At 45.4% G+C, this 15,546-nt stretch overlaps 2 protein-coding genes across 2 annotated transcripts; both read left to right on the top strand.

Moving 5' to 3' along the window:
• The first annotated feature begins 6,928 nt into the window (after positions 1 to 6,928).
• Positions 6,929 to 7,851, top strand: LOC117853321 (uncharacterized). Its single transcript, XM_034735714.2, has one exon. The coding sequence runs from the start codon at positions 7,112 to 7,114 to the stop codon at positions 7,694 to 7,696; it is 585 nt and encodes a 194-aa protein (XP_034591605.1). The 5' UTR covers positions 6,929 to 7,111; the 3' UTR covers positions 7,697 to 7,851.
• Positions 7,852 to 13,348: 5,497 nt separating this feature from the next.
• On the top strand, positions 13,349 to 15,232 carry LOC117853611 (PTI1-like tyrosine-protein kinase At3g15890). Its single transcript, XM_072293239.1, has one exon. It carries the CDS (start codon positions 14,042 to 14,044, stop codon positions 15,230 to 15,232), a length of 1,191 nt encoding a protein of 396 aa, XP_072149340.1. The 5' UTR covers positions 13,349 to 14,041.
• Positions 15,233 to 15,546: the final 314 nt, after the last annotated feature.

The raw sequence follows: 15,546 nt of genomic DNA, 5'->3' as shown, positions 1-15,546 counted from the left end.
AAAGTTCAAACATTGATTCCATTATAGATGCAGCAACATAAGGAGCTTCTTATGTTTTCATTCTATGGGGGAAAAATTTATAGCGCCATATTCTTCACATCATGCTATATGTGAAACATGACACCAGTTGGCATCAACTAATCTGCCCGACCGCAGAAGTATATTTAAGTAATTATAACTACATCATCTTTAGAAATTTCTCAATTATAAAAAGGCCAAGCAATTATTTGTACCTCTTTTGTTCCCAATAAATTCTCTGTTGGGCACTGGATAAAGCGACTGCAGAAAAAACAATTGGCCAAGGAAAACTGGAAAGACTTGTATTGAGGCTCCACACGGATAATAAAGGCTAAACGATCTCTCCCAGATCATTATGTTGGAGTAAAGCAGCCATCATCTGAATAGAGGACACTTTCCTCTTCTGAATGGGACCTGCACTGATCCCCAGTGTTATGTATTCCCCTTCCTATCACTGACAGTAGATTTGCATCAAATCTTTTGTTTTCCCTTGATGCACAAGACTGAAGCGCAATTTCTTAATCGCGATGCCCTTGTCTTTCTGGCAGATGATCCTACAGCTGCCGGTCGAATAAAGATTTTGTTCTGGTTTCAGCATTGTTTATTCCTGATTGCAAGTGCCTGTGTCACTAGCACTAGCAGCAGTTGAAAGTAGCACACAGAAAGGGACGTCGCAATGGCATGGATAAAGCTATCCTCCCTTGCTCATCATGCTTAGGGAAAGTTGTTTATCTCGGCAGTGGAGAGCAGTTGTGCACAAGGGCTGCTAGGGTTAGGGCTGATGTATCATGGAACAGGCCTGTTGTCTCTTTCATGCATTGTTTCCGCAGCTGAGGTTCTTCGTCGGCTCGACCGCAATCGCCAATCGGTGGCAAGAAAGAGCTGCAGATCAGCAGCCATTTCCTCCAGTGAGCTCCAGTCGCATGATGCCATCCATCTTCAGTTACCAAAAGGAATCAGGATGACGACATATGCATTTGATCATTTGATGGATGGATCTCACTTTCTTGTATAGTGCTTGATAAGCAGCCCTTCTGCAACACGTGCTGCAACGCAAGAACTTCCATTCCATGCATCTGAAATCTGCTTATTCTGTAGATATTTTCTTACTTCGATTCACTGGGAAAAAAGAGAGAGAGCTGAAACTCTCAATCAGGCAAGAAACCGAATCGATATCCTGGAGCCAGATAACCCCAGACTTGAGACTTCGTTGAGTCTGGCATCTTCTGAAGCATCAGATGCTCGCCATCATTGTCAAGAACTCACTAGGAAGCTCACCAAACAGAAGCCGATGAATCTGTCAGGTTCCTCTGCTCTGACTTTTGCATGAGCACAGTGGCCAGTGGAGGAGGATTCTTGCATTGCACAAATCCAAGCGGCACTGAATCTGCAGCCCACAGGGAAAGGCTGCTGGGTAGCGGCATTGGCACGTCACATGGTTAGCAAGTGTACAGCAAATTCAGTTTCAGATGATGCAACTGCAGATTCAGCTCGCTGAAAAAAAAAGTGGAAATGCTATTGGGATGGTGACTGGCAATAGCACACAAACACTGCAGGATTCCATGTATTCGTGCCACGTTTTGCCATTGGGTTCATGTAATCATGTAGTAGGATTCCGGTGCTCTTAATGATCCGCATCAACTGGCAAGTCATGTTGTGTTATTGCGGCTGATTAGTGCAGCACAACTTGTAGCCCGCGGTGTTGTAGTCGACACGCTAGTAATCTCAACAGGGTGATGTGTCGATGGTATCTGAGATGTCAGCAGGCTAATACTTGGAGTGCCTTGTGTGTGACCATACTGAGGCAATCAAAGAGCGCACCTCCAACTTGTAATGTCAGCCATCGGATGGAGAGAGAGAGAGAGAGAGAGAGAGAGAGAGAGAATAGATGTGTGGTTTAGGAAATTAATTCGCTTAAAATCAAGCCGAAACATCCATGCTGTATTGCTGTTGAAGTATATAAGTGAATTGCACATTTCTTTATTAACTCGAGCTTTTAGATTAAACTGATTGGTACATACGACTCGATAGAGTATAAATTGCAGCCACTAGAATTATAGATTTCGATTGGAAGTTAGGGTTTGGTGCTTGAGGGCGGCATAGGACATGTGTATGGGGTTTGTGGCCAAGAAGTATTGGTGAAGTTAATTAGGTTTCCAGGCAACACAAGGACTTTAGCATTCCTACTGAGAAGATGTGGATTGTTTATTTTACATATGTTATTAGTAGAAGAGAAGGCTGGACCTCATCATCTCCAACTGATGAAGTATATATATAACTTAGATTTGAAGGATCGGGCTCACCGCCAATGCTATGAAGATCAAGCTAGCATATTATATACTAATATCATATCTAAGCATTATTTGAGACAAATATTACGGTTAAAAGTGGAGAGACTGCAATACCCTGCTAAGTACTCCGTTCTTTTCGAAATGTAAGTTGTTTTAGTTCTATTCTATATTCTAAGTTAAAGTTACCTCACTATGACCGAGTTATAAAAAAATGAACCAGCATCTAAACATCCGTCCACCATGAAATTATTTGCAAGTATTTGCAAATAATTTCATATTTGCAAGTATGAAATGACCTATGAAAAAGGTGGTACTACGAGGATGCATGAGACTGTGATGTGTGGCTGATTGATGAGTGCTGTCGTCACCTGCCGTTATTCTGTGTTATACACACAGTGCCGTTGCCTAGGTGACGGTGTTGCCACGGTTCGTTCGGTGGCTAGTGGGAGCAACGGTGGTGGCTCGTCTACGCACGCAACAGCGCGCGCGGTTGCGGTTCCCCGACGGCGTTGCGTGGAGTTTGCTTTCGTCAGGAGCGCATGCAACAGAGCCTGACTTGAGCACATACCGTTAGCAGACTTGCAGCCTAGCAGTAATGCAGCTCAAGTGGTTTTTGCTCGGTGAAGCCATGTATCAGGCCAGCCATCTTCTTTTTTTTCCCCAAAAATACATTATTTTTTTAGAACGTGCATAGCGTGTATTTCCTTAAATAGAATTTTCAAAATACATTGCAATGCTATAAGTCTAGAATTTGAATCTGGTTGGACAGGTTCTACTTCTAAAAATCTAATCAATTGAGCTACACTCAGCTCATGAGCGAATCATCTTTGTTCGCAACACAAATGAAAATTGCTCCCCTTTCTTTGTTAAATGGTGAATTAGGATCTGAAATATAAATGCTCGAAAGTTTCAACTCATAATACAATGGTTAGTACATAAAAGTTGCATTGGTACATATTTCATATATCTTTTAGTATGATATAAATTTTATAGAAATTGATAGTGCATTATTGAAAAAATATTCGTCAAATTACACTTTTAGTGATTTTATAAAATCTTAGCATGTCCTTAAAACATGGAGAGAGTAAGTCTTTATACATAAGAATTGTAGGCTTATTTGACCGGCGATAGCTGCCCTTTACATGTGGAAATAAGAGAAATTTGGCTACAAATTTCCACATTGATCCAATAAAAGAGGATGGCAGGGTGATCCATAAACCCATACAGTTGAAAAGGGGTAGCCTAAGGACCAGTGGTATGTACGTGAGAGTATGGACATACCAACATCTCAAGGATCTAGTGTGACAGGTGGACGTATTTCTAGAGAATTCTTAGGCAAAAGATACGACCAGCTTCTAGCCCATCATTGGAGCCATCAATAAAAGACCAACAGTCTTTATTCTCAGAAAAAAAAAACCAAAATAGTTTTTTGGCAGCACCCCATTGGTCATCCGGGTATGATCGACTTTATGAGACACCCACATCTGAAAATGTGCCCTGCTAGCTCCTGAAGATATACACACACACACCACCACCACATGATTGTTGGTCGGATTCCATCTCAGGCGCAAATTTTGATTGATATACCATCTATCCACACATCCACATCGAATCTTGAAGCCATGGTAGCTCTACCTAGATGTAATCCTCCTAGGCCCTAATTTTTTTTCATTGCAAAGCGTGCCAACTTGCTTCGGTTTTTATTTATGTATTGGTAAAAAGGAACTTGGCAGTTGGTTGAGACATGTACAAGAAAAGAATTCGAAGTGACAGATTTGTGCGAAATTATGTAAAAATCTTCCACAATTTTGCTGGACCTGTTTAGACCAGAGACTAATTAATGAATGGAACCAAGATTTATTAGGCTCCACATTTAAAGGAATTGAACCAAAATTAGACTTGTGTGTTTTATATTAGATTAATTTCACTCTTTGCATCAGAGGTGTCACATCAGATCGATATTTGTTGCTGGAAGTCAAGTCAACCATGATTTTAACGCAAATCCGAACGGAACGCGACATGAACGCCTCATAATACTTCTACCGTTGCTGAGACAGTACCGCATAACCACCCAATTAGAGGTGGCAACATGCATGTGAGCCGAACCACATAAAGCAGCAGGCCCCAGCCCCCAGCCCCCAGCCCCCAGCCCCCAGGTGATGCACTTGTATGTGAACACGTGCTTGAGCCAAAACCAAGGCCATCATCATCATGCACTAACAAGCCAACAATTACTTAGAAACTGTGGGCTACCAATGGTATCCCTTAAGAGTGGAATCAATCACCATGGCAAAGTAAGATGATGCCACTTGATCGAGAAAAGTTCTCTCCTACAACTACAAAGCCTAACACGCAAGTAAACCCAATTAAATTATTTGATCATTTTTTATAAGAAATTATTTGATCATTTGGATTGCAAATGATGCACATAAATAAAGCATCACTCTCATCACCATCATGTCAATTTTATTGATTGCTATTCATATATCTTTGCTTTATAGTTAGCTTACGTATGTGATATGAGTATTCTTTTTTTAAAAAAAAGTTTCAGAAGGGCTCACTGCTGCCATCAATCATATAACCAACAGAGTACATGAAAACGATCAGAGAGGATATAAGACAAGGTAATTTTAGAGGAACATGAATTTTTTTAAAAAAATGAAAACTTCTGAAGGATATGATGATCAGATCAATCCATTCATCACATGGACTCCAAAGCCTAGCTATACTAGACACATATACATGTAGCTTCATCGGCGATACAAATGGATCGATCGAAAATGCGCTACAAAACATATATTGGTGTTGCTTTTTCCTTTGAGAGGGAGAGAGAAAACATTGGGGATGTTTGTGAAATCGAGACATTATACCCATGTCTCTGGATAAAATACAAACCCTAGGCAGTGGGCCCCCATTCTCCTGTGGATAAGCTCACACCAAGCAACACAACAAAGAAATGCACTGTGTGTATAGTTTACATTTGTATGCACATAGTACATATCCTCCTGAAGGCAATGCAAATAAAAAGGTGTCTTCTGATGCATCACTACTCTTAGATGAGCATATTAAGTTAACGAAAAGAATAATCGCAAACAAAAAGTGCTGATGGAAAGGTTAATGAGGGAATATATGTTTTGATTAAAAGTGGCTTAATGGAATACTACTGCAAGTAGAGCAGGATATGTGATTCTAAAGTATATAGAGTGCGATCATTCTATTGGGACCTGCTCTGCTTCAATGCTCCACTCACCATATCTGCCACGCTAGATCTGTTAGCTAAAGTTGGCAGACGTAATCCATATTGTTGTTGGTAAAGCTCCACTAAGTGATGGATTAAGCTAGCTAAACTGATGCTTAAGGATAAGGACATGACCTTTATTACATTGAAAGTAGTAATTGACGACTTGTGTTATTATTAAGATGCATGTGTTTCACCTAACTTCTGTAAATACAATCAACCCCTGGTTCAAATGAATATATGCCAATGTATTGCGAATTAAAAGAAAATCAAAAACGATTAATAGGCGAGCCCAAATATGAAGGCTTGGTACGTTCTTGCGCTCTTGCCTCCTAGGAGGTAACCTTGAGTACCCTAGCAAGGCCCTGCTGTAAAAGAATAAGGCCCTGAGTTTTGCAACAATTAATCCAAGAAACACCATTTCAATTTCCATAGGGTTAAAGGAAAAGGCATCACATGTAAATGAACCCCTTTTTTCCTGTATCTGAGAAGCTATGAATATGCTGGATTGCTGGTTTTTGGCCGAGCTAGATCAGCTAGGTAGTTAGTTTATGTAGGACATATACTATATAAAGCTAGTACCACACTTAGGACACATCTGCAATGCTCCCCTTTGTTGGTACCAGCATATCTCTGTCTCTGCATTAATTTAGTTGCCAAAGAATTGAAGCTAGGATATGATGATGCTTACGTACCTCCTAAACCTCATCATTAACTTGATTGCTTTTATTTTTCGGTTTGGAGTCTTCCAGTAATCAGTGCACAAGCAATCATTCTCGTACAGTTCTGGATGACCTCTCCCTCCCGCCAACGTATGCCCATCCACATGAACACGCAATGCGATCGATGCGTAATTCCTACAAATTTTGCGCCTTGCAGTAGTTATATTTTCGAGACTTAACAATCAAAAGTGTAGTTCTACAACCTTCTTTTCAAAAGCAAAGTGATCATAAGCCCTTGCATTTCAGAAACCAAATTCAGAATCATGAGTTTCAGAGTATGACAAGTTTATCCCAGCTCCGAACCAATGATACATGCAAAGCTAAAGGCTTCAGCTTAACTTTTCTTTTTCTTTTTCTTTTTGCGGGTAAAAAAAAACTGTTCTTGCGCACTGCGCAGAGTAGAACCTGTCTCTTCAACACGTGGTGTAGAATCCAAATTAAATTACTCACATCCCCATAGGAAACTCCAAAACTTTTTCATCATTGCAATGGTTGCTTAATTCCACCCAAGTTAACTATCCTACAAGTTACAATGATCTCGGACATGGAAGCATATCCATCTTATCTGCTTAAGCACCAACATGTAACCTAACTGGTTAATTAAACTAACCAAAGTTGGCAACATAAAACCCTTTCCCCATTGGTCTTTTTTTGTTATCCCCCTTGGGCCTTGGCATCACACTTCACAAGCATTTGCACACACCTATGTGATCTCCAGCCTGTGTATAAATAGCTCCCACTCCCTCTCACCATCCCACACCACCTGCAAGAACAAGAACTCCCCTGATCTCTCCTCTGTCCTCTCTCACATAACGAACTGCAAGAGAAGAACTCGAGCAACCATGAGGCCAGGAGCAGAGTTCCCCACCATGGGCCACGGCGCGCCGACGGCGGCGCCGGGGGCGAACGGGACGGCGCCGCACTCCCCGTGGCAGTCGCCGGTGCCGTACCTCTTCGGCGGGCTGGCGGCGATGCTGGGGCTCATCGCCTTCGCGCTGCTCATCCTGGCCTGCTCCTACTGGAAGCTGTCCGGGTACCTCGACGCCGACCGCGACCGGCGGGCCGGGGAGGCCGGCGCCGACGGGGAGAAGGGATCGGCGGCCGGCGCGGCCAGGCCGGCGGCGGGGTTCCAGGAGCACGTGGTGGTCATCATGGCCGGCGAGGAGATGCCGACCTTCCTCGCCATGCCGGCGGCCAGCCGAGCCGTCGTGGAGCTAGGAGCCGTGCCAACGGCGCCGGGCTCGTGCGGTGGCTCCGGCTCGGGAGAGGAGAAGAAGGCGCCGGTGCAGGACGACAGCGGCTGCGCGGAGCAGACCAGCTCGCAGCCGCGGGTCGGAGCGGACGACGACGCCGGCGCCGTGAGCCGGAGCCGTGAAAGCAGCAGCAGCAGCAGCAGTGCGACGACGCTGCAAGAAAATTTGCAATAAAAAGCAGGCGATCGAATTATTTCTCTTTTGATTTCCTTCTCCATTTCCCTCTTGTTGGTGTGTTAGATTTAGGCATAGGTGTAGATTCTTGACTCTTGACGTGATTGGTTGGTCCTGGGGTGAAAATTTTAATGAAAAACGAGTTTTTGCAAACATTTGTAAACTTTGCGAATGTCCGAAGAAGAACTCATTTCAGAAATTCAGATGGATCGATGTTCAGGTACAGCCAACAGGGCAACAGCGTAGGCAATGTTTAAGTGAAGTACATTAACCTTGGCATAAAATAGTTCAGCTCATCTGTTTGTATGCGCTTGCTGAAGTTATCAACCAGAAGCCACTGGTTCAGACTTGAGAATAGAAAGACAGAGGATGCAGTGAGACAGGTTGCAGAGTTGCTGATGGCCATGCCGGCCTTGCTGTTGCTGGTAGTGGCATCCGTGCTGACGAGACCAACAGAATGCAGTTCCAACTTCCACGTTAATCGGAAAGGTTACAGCTCAAAGAGCCTGAAAATGGGATCGCAGCCACTGCATGACCAGTGCCTTCACTCTAGATGAAAATGATGATCTGCAGGGGATCTATTCTGGCCTTCTGGGCCCGTTCCTGCACGCCTCAACTGCAAAGTGTGATATTAGGAGCATCTCTAAGTAAAATCAGTGGCTATAAGAGTTGCTCGTGTCGTATATAGATGGCACATTAGATATCCCTCCAATGAACTAACCATAGCATATGCTCTCCCAATTTAATATGGGGCAAATGTGATAGGGCCATTAAATTCAGCATGCCTCTTGGATTATGTTATATAGACTAACTACCAGTTAATATCCGGTAATCTTCCCTCTCTTTAACTCTCCTCTACTGCTCCACGTAGGACAAATAATGGTGACGTGGATCTAACACCCAAAAACATCCAAAGATTGGAAATGTCAAAGGGTAAGGATCTGGAAACATCCAACGAGAGACGTAAGTATTTAAATTAATAGTATTAGTTATTATAAGGTTAAGGATTGATTTGAGGGGGTTGTTTTATGCTATTATTATTCATAGTGGTCCAGGTGGGCGAATTATATGTAATGGTTATTTGTTGACACCATGAGGATTTGTGTGGAGGCTTCAAAAGAATCTCCAATTAGTAATTATAATACATTTATATATCTCTATAATTGATTGATATTTAAGCTAACTTGTAATCTATATAAACCCACCCATAAGGCTCAAACAATGAAACTATTCAATTCAATTCTACACAATCATCATGTTATATAAAATAATTCATAAAAAATATAAAACAACGATGTCACTGGTGAAGTGGTACCACCATTGTTATTAGCATATATCACAACCTAATAGATGAAATTTCACTACTTCAAATTAGCATAAGAAACATGTAAGAATGAAGAAATTTATATGGATGGGCCAAACCTATGTGTTCGAGTGGTTCATAGCATATATAATCTTGGTTTCTCTAGAGCAATTTCAAAAGCACAAATAGGCTATCACATATATAAATCTTTTAAACACTTTATATGCAATGCCATGTTGTAGTATTATGTGTACTTAGAAATTTAAAGTGTGAATGTAGTCCAATGTAGTGATCACTCAACCAAACAACTGATCTTGGTGCTATAATAAAGCTCACCATCCTAATATATTTTTCTTTGTTTATTCTTATTTTTCTCTTATTTAGGTTAAATATTAAATGCATGAGTTTCATTTCTTTCCATTCGAGAGTGCTAACCCTTGTGTAAACTGATCAATATATTACTTTTCATCAAAAGGAGTAGCACGCCAATCAGAAAGAAAATCATTCTCATGCATTCTTATTTTACATAAAGACACTACTAATGAAATGCTTACAACTTATATATATACAAGCATACTTACTCATATGAAATCATCTAATATATTGGGATGATTTATCTTGAGATTGACTAAAAGTGCATTCATCTCTTTTAAGTGAATTTCTGTGTATCAATGACAAACAAAAACTAAAGTAGTGATGAGTTTATTAAGAATATGAGAATATTGTATATAAAAAACTGTATAAAAGATTGATGGCAACTACCCCTATTTAAAAAAGAGAAAAATATTGGCGATGCTTTCAGATCTAGGTTGAAGGGTTAATTGCATTTTATTTTTGAATTTGAGCATGTGATATTGTACTATCAAGGGGATCCAATTTGAGTGTCTTGTAAAAATTTCAAAGCTTAAGTGATCACTAACAATCCCATAAATATACTCGCACAATCATCATAATAAAAATACTAACTTGTTATTCTAGCTGCTCTACCTTAGCTGGTCTTCCGGAATCTGAGTAGCTCAAGCGCCCAGGTTGCTTGTTAATTTGTTTTTGGCTCAATCAGTTTCCACTGGCTCAACTGCTCTTGGCTTAATCGACTGTTTCAGGGCTAGCTCTGTGAGATTTGCAAATTTTAGACTGACTCAAGTCAGTTTGCATAAGAGTTGACTGCATTGATTGTGTTTGAGCATGGTTCTAGCTAGCCGGTTTTTGTTGGTCAAGCATAGGTAGTGGAAATGTTTTGGAGGCAGGGTATATACCCCTTCACCAATCACCATATCTCTCGTACCTCTCTTGCTCACTTAAACTAACAGAAGACAAAATGCCTACTAGCTTTTACTCCTCTTCTTATCCACTCCTGAGTATTCATTACTAGATTTGAAGTGGAGATTGTGAGGGCACCTTTGAATGGGCAAGTGTGAGCTTCCATTACATCTTTTTGAGTTTTGAAGTCCATCAAATATAATTTGGGTTTGTTACTCTTGGAGTCTTAAACTCCTAAACAATTAGGCATCACCATGAGCACCCAACTTGTGTGGGTAGCCCCACAAGTTTGTATTGCCCCATCCTTGTGAAGGATTTGACGCTAAGGGGAAAGAGTTAGTGATGATGTGGCTCTTTATACGCTACTCGATCAATGGAGACATAGCTTCCTTGTTGAGAGTGAACTTGGGGAATAAATCTTGTGTCTCTTGTATTCTTGTTGTTCATCTCATTTATACTCTTGTTTTTAGTTTAACTTTTGGGTTCTTCACGCAATCTACTTGCTGGAATTTATTTTAATGCAATTTCTACTGGTTGATTTATGTTGGTTTTATCCTTTGTTTGTTCCTATAACCGGATCAAACCAGCTGAGCCGATTCTGAATTTAATTCGTTGTTTTAGTTTAAATTTTCTGAAATGCCTATTCAAACACACCCCCCCCCCCCCACCCCATCACCACCACACACACATCAAGGGATATTTCATTGATGCAGTCACCACAAGTGTTGTCGATAAGTACATCACCTTCCAGGCTAAGGGAATAATTAGTCGTAAATACAAGCACTCGTACTGAGCCAGAGACTTGGACTAGGGTGGATAGGTTCCACCACAAAACATCTAATAGCTCATTTCGCACTGCTAGGTACAATTTGACTCGAAGGATGTTGAGAGTTATTACTTTGACCAGAGGATATTGAAATTTGAAAAGGTGGAGTGGAGGACAAAACAAATACATACAAATGAAAATTAGTTTGATTTATTCTTTCAGAGAAGAGCCAACCAACAGCGGCCGAGTAGTCTAGTTTCGTTATGTTGCAAATTGAGAAAAGTTAATATGTAATCTTATATAATTATTTTGTAAAACTTGATTTGCTTTCTTCTTACATGAATTAGCTGTGCTACCACTTCTTCCTTAAAAAAAGGACTGTTTTTCTTTGAGGTTTTTGGCAACGAAACTCAAATAACCACATCTGTGTTGTAAATCTGCTGTCTTGCTGAAGAAACATCCGAAAACAGAGCCACTGAGGTGGGAAAGTAGATGAGAGATACAAAAATAGTGAGACAGGGAGTTGAGATGCAGATGGCCATGCCGGCCCAGCCACCTAGATGGTGTAACATCCGTGCTGGCTAGCTCAATAGACCGCAGTTCCGCGGTAGCCTCAAAGCGTATCTGCGTATGAGACCATCAATTTCTGAAGCAAAAAAAAAAAGTGATTAAGTGAGCTTTCCTTCATGAGCTCAGCTGATCAGGGCCGCTCGTGTGATCTAAGCCAACCGTTCACATATCCGATCCGGCAATGCTGGAGATGTATATGCAGTTACCTGAAGCTAGCTGTCATATGCATAAGCGCAAGCGATCCAGCTCGCACACGCTCGATCAGTTCACGCACAACCTTCCTTCAATAAGCAGCCTGACGCCTTCACTGGCCTGCAGATAGAGACATCAAAGCCCCTCCAAGATTGGAACGTCATCGATCGTGGCCTGTCCCATGCAGATGCAGGCAGACAGGGCGCAGTTACAACTGTGTCAGCTCAGCTCGATATGGCAGATTTCTGTTGCGGCAAGCTCCGAGTCAGTGTCAGTTCGTGCTTATCCGCCATCTCCTGCGACCGGCGCCGGATCATGCGGTCCTCTGAATAACAAAACTGCTGGTGCTGGACCGGTCGGTCTCACGCGTACGAAGAATCCGTTCGCATGCTGTTGCCACTGGCACGGATTCTTTGGATGCATCCATTCGCCATGGCCGTAGCTGGTGTTCTCACAAGCACTTATGCACTGACGGGGATAGACTCGAACCACCATGCCTACGCATGATTTCCGATTCGGTCGTTCGGATCCTCCCCATTTGCAGCCGGATTCGCACCTGGATTGCAGGAACGACGAGCCGGCGACGTAGCAGCAGCAGAGCCGCCGGCGAGGATGTCCATGCGGCCGCGGAGAGGTCGCCTGTCCTGTCCATGTCCGCTCGACGACCGATCCCGTCTCCGGTCACATTTTCCACTCCCATGGTCGATGCTGAGTGCTGATTCCCGAGTTTATCCCAAAAAATAGTGCTGATTCCCGAGTCTACGTGCGCGGCGGCTTCGGTCGTGTCCCGTGCCGATCCCAGGTCCCAGCTTATTCCGGCCCCAGCTGTGTAGGAGAGTATACGAAGAACATTTTCTCTCGGCGGAGGAATTGGTATCTCAGGCTTTCATCCAAGGCCCTTTCGCACCGTCCCTGTTTCCGTGGGGACTCGGATTCCGATTCCCGGATTCCACCTGTGCCAGGCGCCCAGGCGTGCTCCGTGCTGTGCCCTTGTATATTGTTGCTAGTGGGAGGGCACCTGAAGCACAAGGAATTTAGGAGTAGGACTGGACTGCCGGCTGGATCAGATGCCCCTGACGTGCCGGAGCGTGCCAGCCAAGTCCCGGAGGGATTTGATTTGATTCTCTGGAACGGATCGGTCTTCCTTCCATCAGTGTGATTCAGTGCCCATAACCAGGTCCTGATCCCTTGCCGGGTTTGTGCTTCGATCAGAAGCCATTTTTGTTCTGAAGTTTTTTGTTTTCACTCCATTTCAAAAAAAAAAGTTTTTTTGTTTTCGGTGGACTCTCTTGAAATCTGGTCTCTGGATGCTGCTGCAAATGCAGGGCGGCGCAAAATGACTCAAGCTTGGGCCCTCACCGGCCCATTTTCATTCACACACGTCGGCCGTATGTATGGTGGGTGGCCCGAGGCCATGCAGCAGCCCATCGATGATGACCGCTTCCATTCTCGCGGCCCACCAGCCTAACCAGCCCAGATCAGCCAGCCAGCGGCCCAGCAGCATGGTTGCGGCCTGCGGGCCTGTTATTTGTCCAGCTGCGGAGCACGGAAACTACGGAAGCGACACAAAGTTGGCGGCAGCTTGCTTGCAATCGGCGCCGGTTTGACTGCGCCCCGCCCAGTGCCCTTGCTCCACGTGGCAGTTGTTCTACCTCACTCGCCAAAACCAGGTCAACCCAGAGCTAGTACTGGCACGGTTTTTTCTTCCAATTAGAAAAATCCCAAGAGTGCTGGCACGATTCAACAAATGGTGCATCAAGATGTCCGCCGGCCGTGGACGGTTTCGAGAGACCTGCCAACAGCATAAGTACTCCTCTCACTCGCCCCCTGTCTCTGCACCACTCTTCGTTCACTCCTAGGCACAAACCCAAACCCCACAAGTAGCCGTTGCCAAGCAGCTAGATCAGCGTGCGCGACAAAGCAAGAACGAGGGAGACGCACGCACCGGCCGGTCGAGCTGTGCGTGCCCCATCGTCGGAAAGGAAACGAGCAAAGGCATCGTCCCCGACGTCGTCCACGCCGGCCGGACTGCCTCCGTCGCCGCCATGGGCTCGTCGTTGAGCTCCTGCTGCGGTTCCGAGAAGGTCGAGCAAGTAGGGTACGTGCGTTTACGTTCCTGTACGACAATTTTACTTCATTGACAAAGATGCTCGATGCTTGCTGCGTACTCGAGGCTCATGAGACCATTTGATCGATCGATTTGATTTCTGCTGCGGTTTTCAATGTAATCGTCAGGTGCGTGAGCGCGTCGTCCATGAGCAGCACGTGGAGGATCTTCAGCTACAAGGAGCTGCACGCGGCGACCAACGGGTTCAGCGAGGAGAACAAGCTGGGCGAGGGCGGCTTCGGCAGCGTCTACTGGGGCAAGACGCCTGACGGCCTGCAGATCGCGGTGAAGAGGCTCAAGGCCACCAACAACTCCAAGGCGGAGATGGAGTTCGCGGTGGAGGTAGAGGTGCTGGCCCGCGTGCGCCACCGGAACCTCCTCGGCCTCCGCGGCTACTGCGCCGGCGGCCCCGGCACCGACCACCGCATGATCGTCTACGACTACATGCCCAACCTCAGCCTCCTCTCCCACCTCCACGGCCAGTTCGCCGCGGAGACCCGCCTCGACTGGCCCCGCCGCGTCGCCGTCGCCGTCGGCTCCGCCGAGGGCCTCGTCTACCTCCACCACGAGGCGGCGCCCCACATCATCCACCGCGACATCAAGGCCAGCAACGTCCTCCTCGACTCCGACTTCGCGCCGCTCGTCGCCGACTTCGGCTTCGCAAAGCTCGTCCCCGAGGGGGTCTCGCACATGACCACCCGCGTCAAGGGCACGCTGGGCTACCTGGCGCCCGAGTACGCCATGTGGGGGAAGGTCTCCGGCGCCTGCGACGTCTACAGCTTCGGCATCCTCCTCCTCGAGCTCGTCTCCGGCCGGAAGCCCATCGAGCGGCTGCCGTCGGGGGCCAAGCGCACCATCACCGAGTGGGCCGAGCCGCTCATCGCGCGCGGCCGACTCGGGGACCTCGTCGACCCGCGCCTCCGGGGCGCGTTCGACGCCGACCAGCTCGCTCGCGTCGTCGAGTGCGCCGCGCTCTGCGTGCAGGGAGAGCCCGACCGACGCCCGGACATGCGCACCGTCGTCCGCATCCTGCGCGGGGAGGATACCGATGTGCCCGGCGGCAAAGGCGGCGACCGGCCGCCGGTGAGGATCCAGAGCGTCAAGTACACGGACCACCTGATGGAGATGGATAAGAGCAGCTCGTACTACGGCGAGCCTGAGGACGGCGACGAGGAGGAAGATGACATCGATGACGAGGAGGAGGTGGAGGAGTACTCGTTGATCGACGACAAGAGCAGCATGAACTTCGGGGCGTTTGGCGCCATGCCCGCGGTGCAGACCATGCACGACCCGTACGCTAAGAGGTTCTCAGGAAATGCTAATGCCATCAAGATCTGATTATGTACTCTATCTATGAACATTCTAATTTTGTGATTAGTTTCAGAATTGGTCACCTGTTGAATCATGCATTATTTTGTGATTTGTGTAACGACTTAATTGTTGAAGTTCTTGTAAGCTAAAATTCAATTGAGTTAATCGTACAAATGACGACGGCATGTGGCAACGTTTATCGTTGAACAACCAAGTGGTGTCATTTGCAGTACCCTAGCTTGTAGGTGTAGCCGGCCGGGTAACATGACAGACAAACAATAAACGAATGAGCATTACTGTGGATGCTCTCGTTTCTCAAACTTGACCTTAGGCAAGAACAT

This window comes from Setaria viridis, chromosome 4 (genome assembly GCF_005286985.2).
Source record: "Setaria viridis chromosome 4, Setaria_viridis_v4.0, whole genome shotgun sequence".
NCBI classification, from domain to species: domain Eukaryota; kingdom Viridiplantae; phylum Streptophyta; class Magnoliopsida; order Poales; family Poaceae; genus Setaria; species Setaria viridis.
The sequence above is the reverse complement of the archived record's forward strand: the minus strand, read 5'-3'. Positions and strand labels throughout refer to the sequence as shown.

Excerpts from the sequence above, each read along its gene's own strand:
- LOC117853321 (XM_034735714.2), top strand. The coding sequence starts at position 7,112 with ATGAGGCCAGGAGCAGAGTTCCCCACCATGGGCCACGGCGCGCCGACG.
- LOC117853611 (XM_072293239.1), top strand. The coding sequence starts at position 14,042 with ATGAGCAGCACGTGGAGGATCTTCAGCTACAAGGAGCTGCACGCGGCG.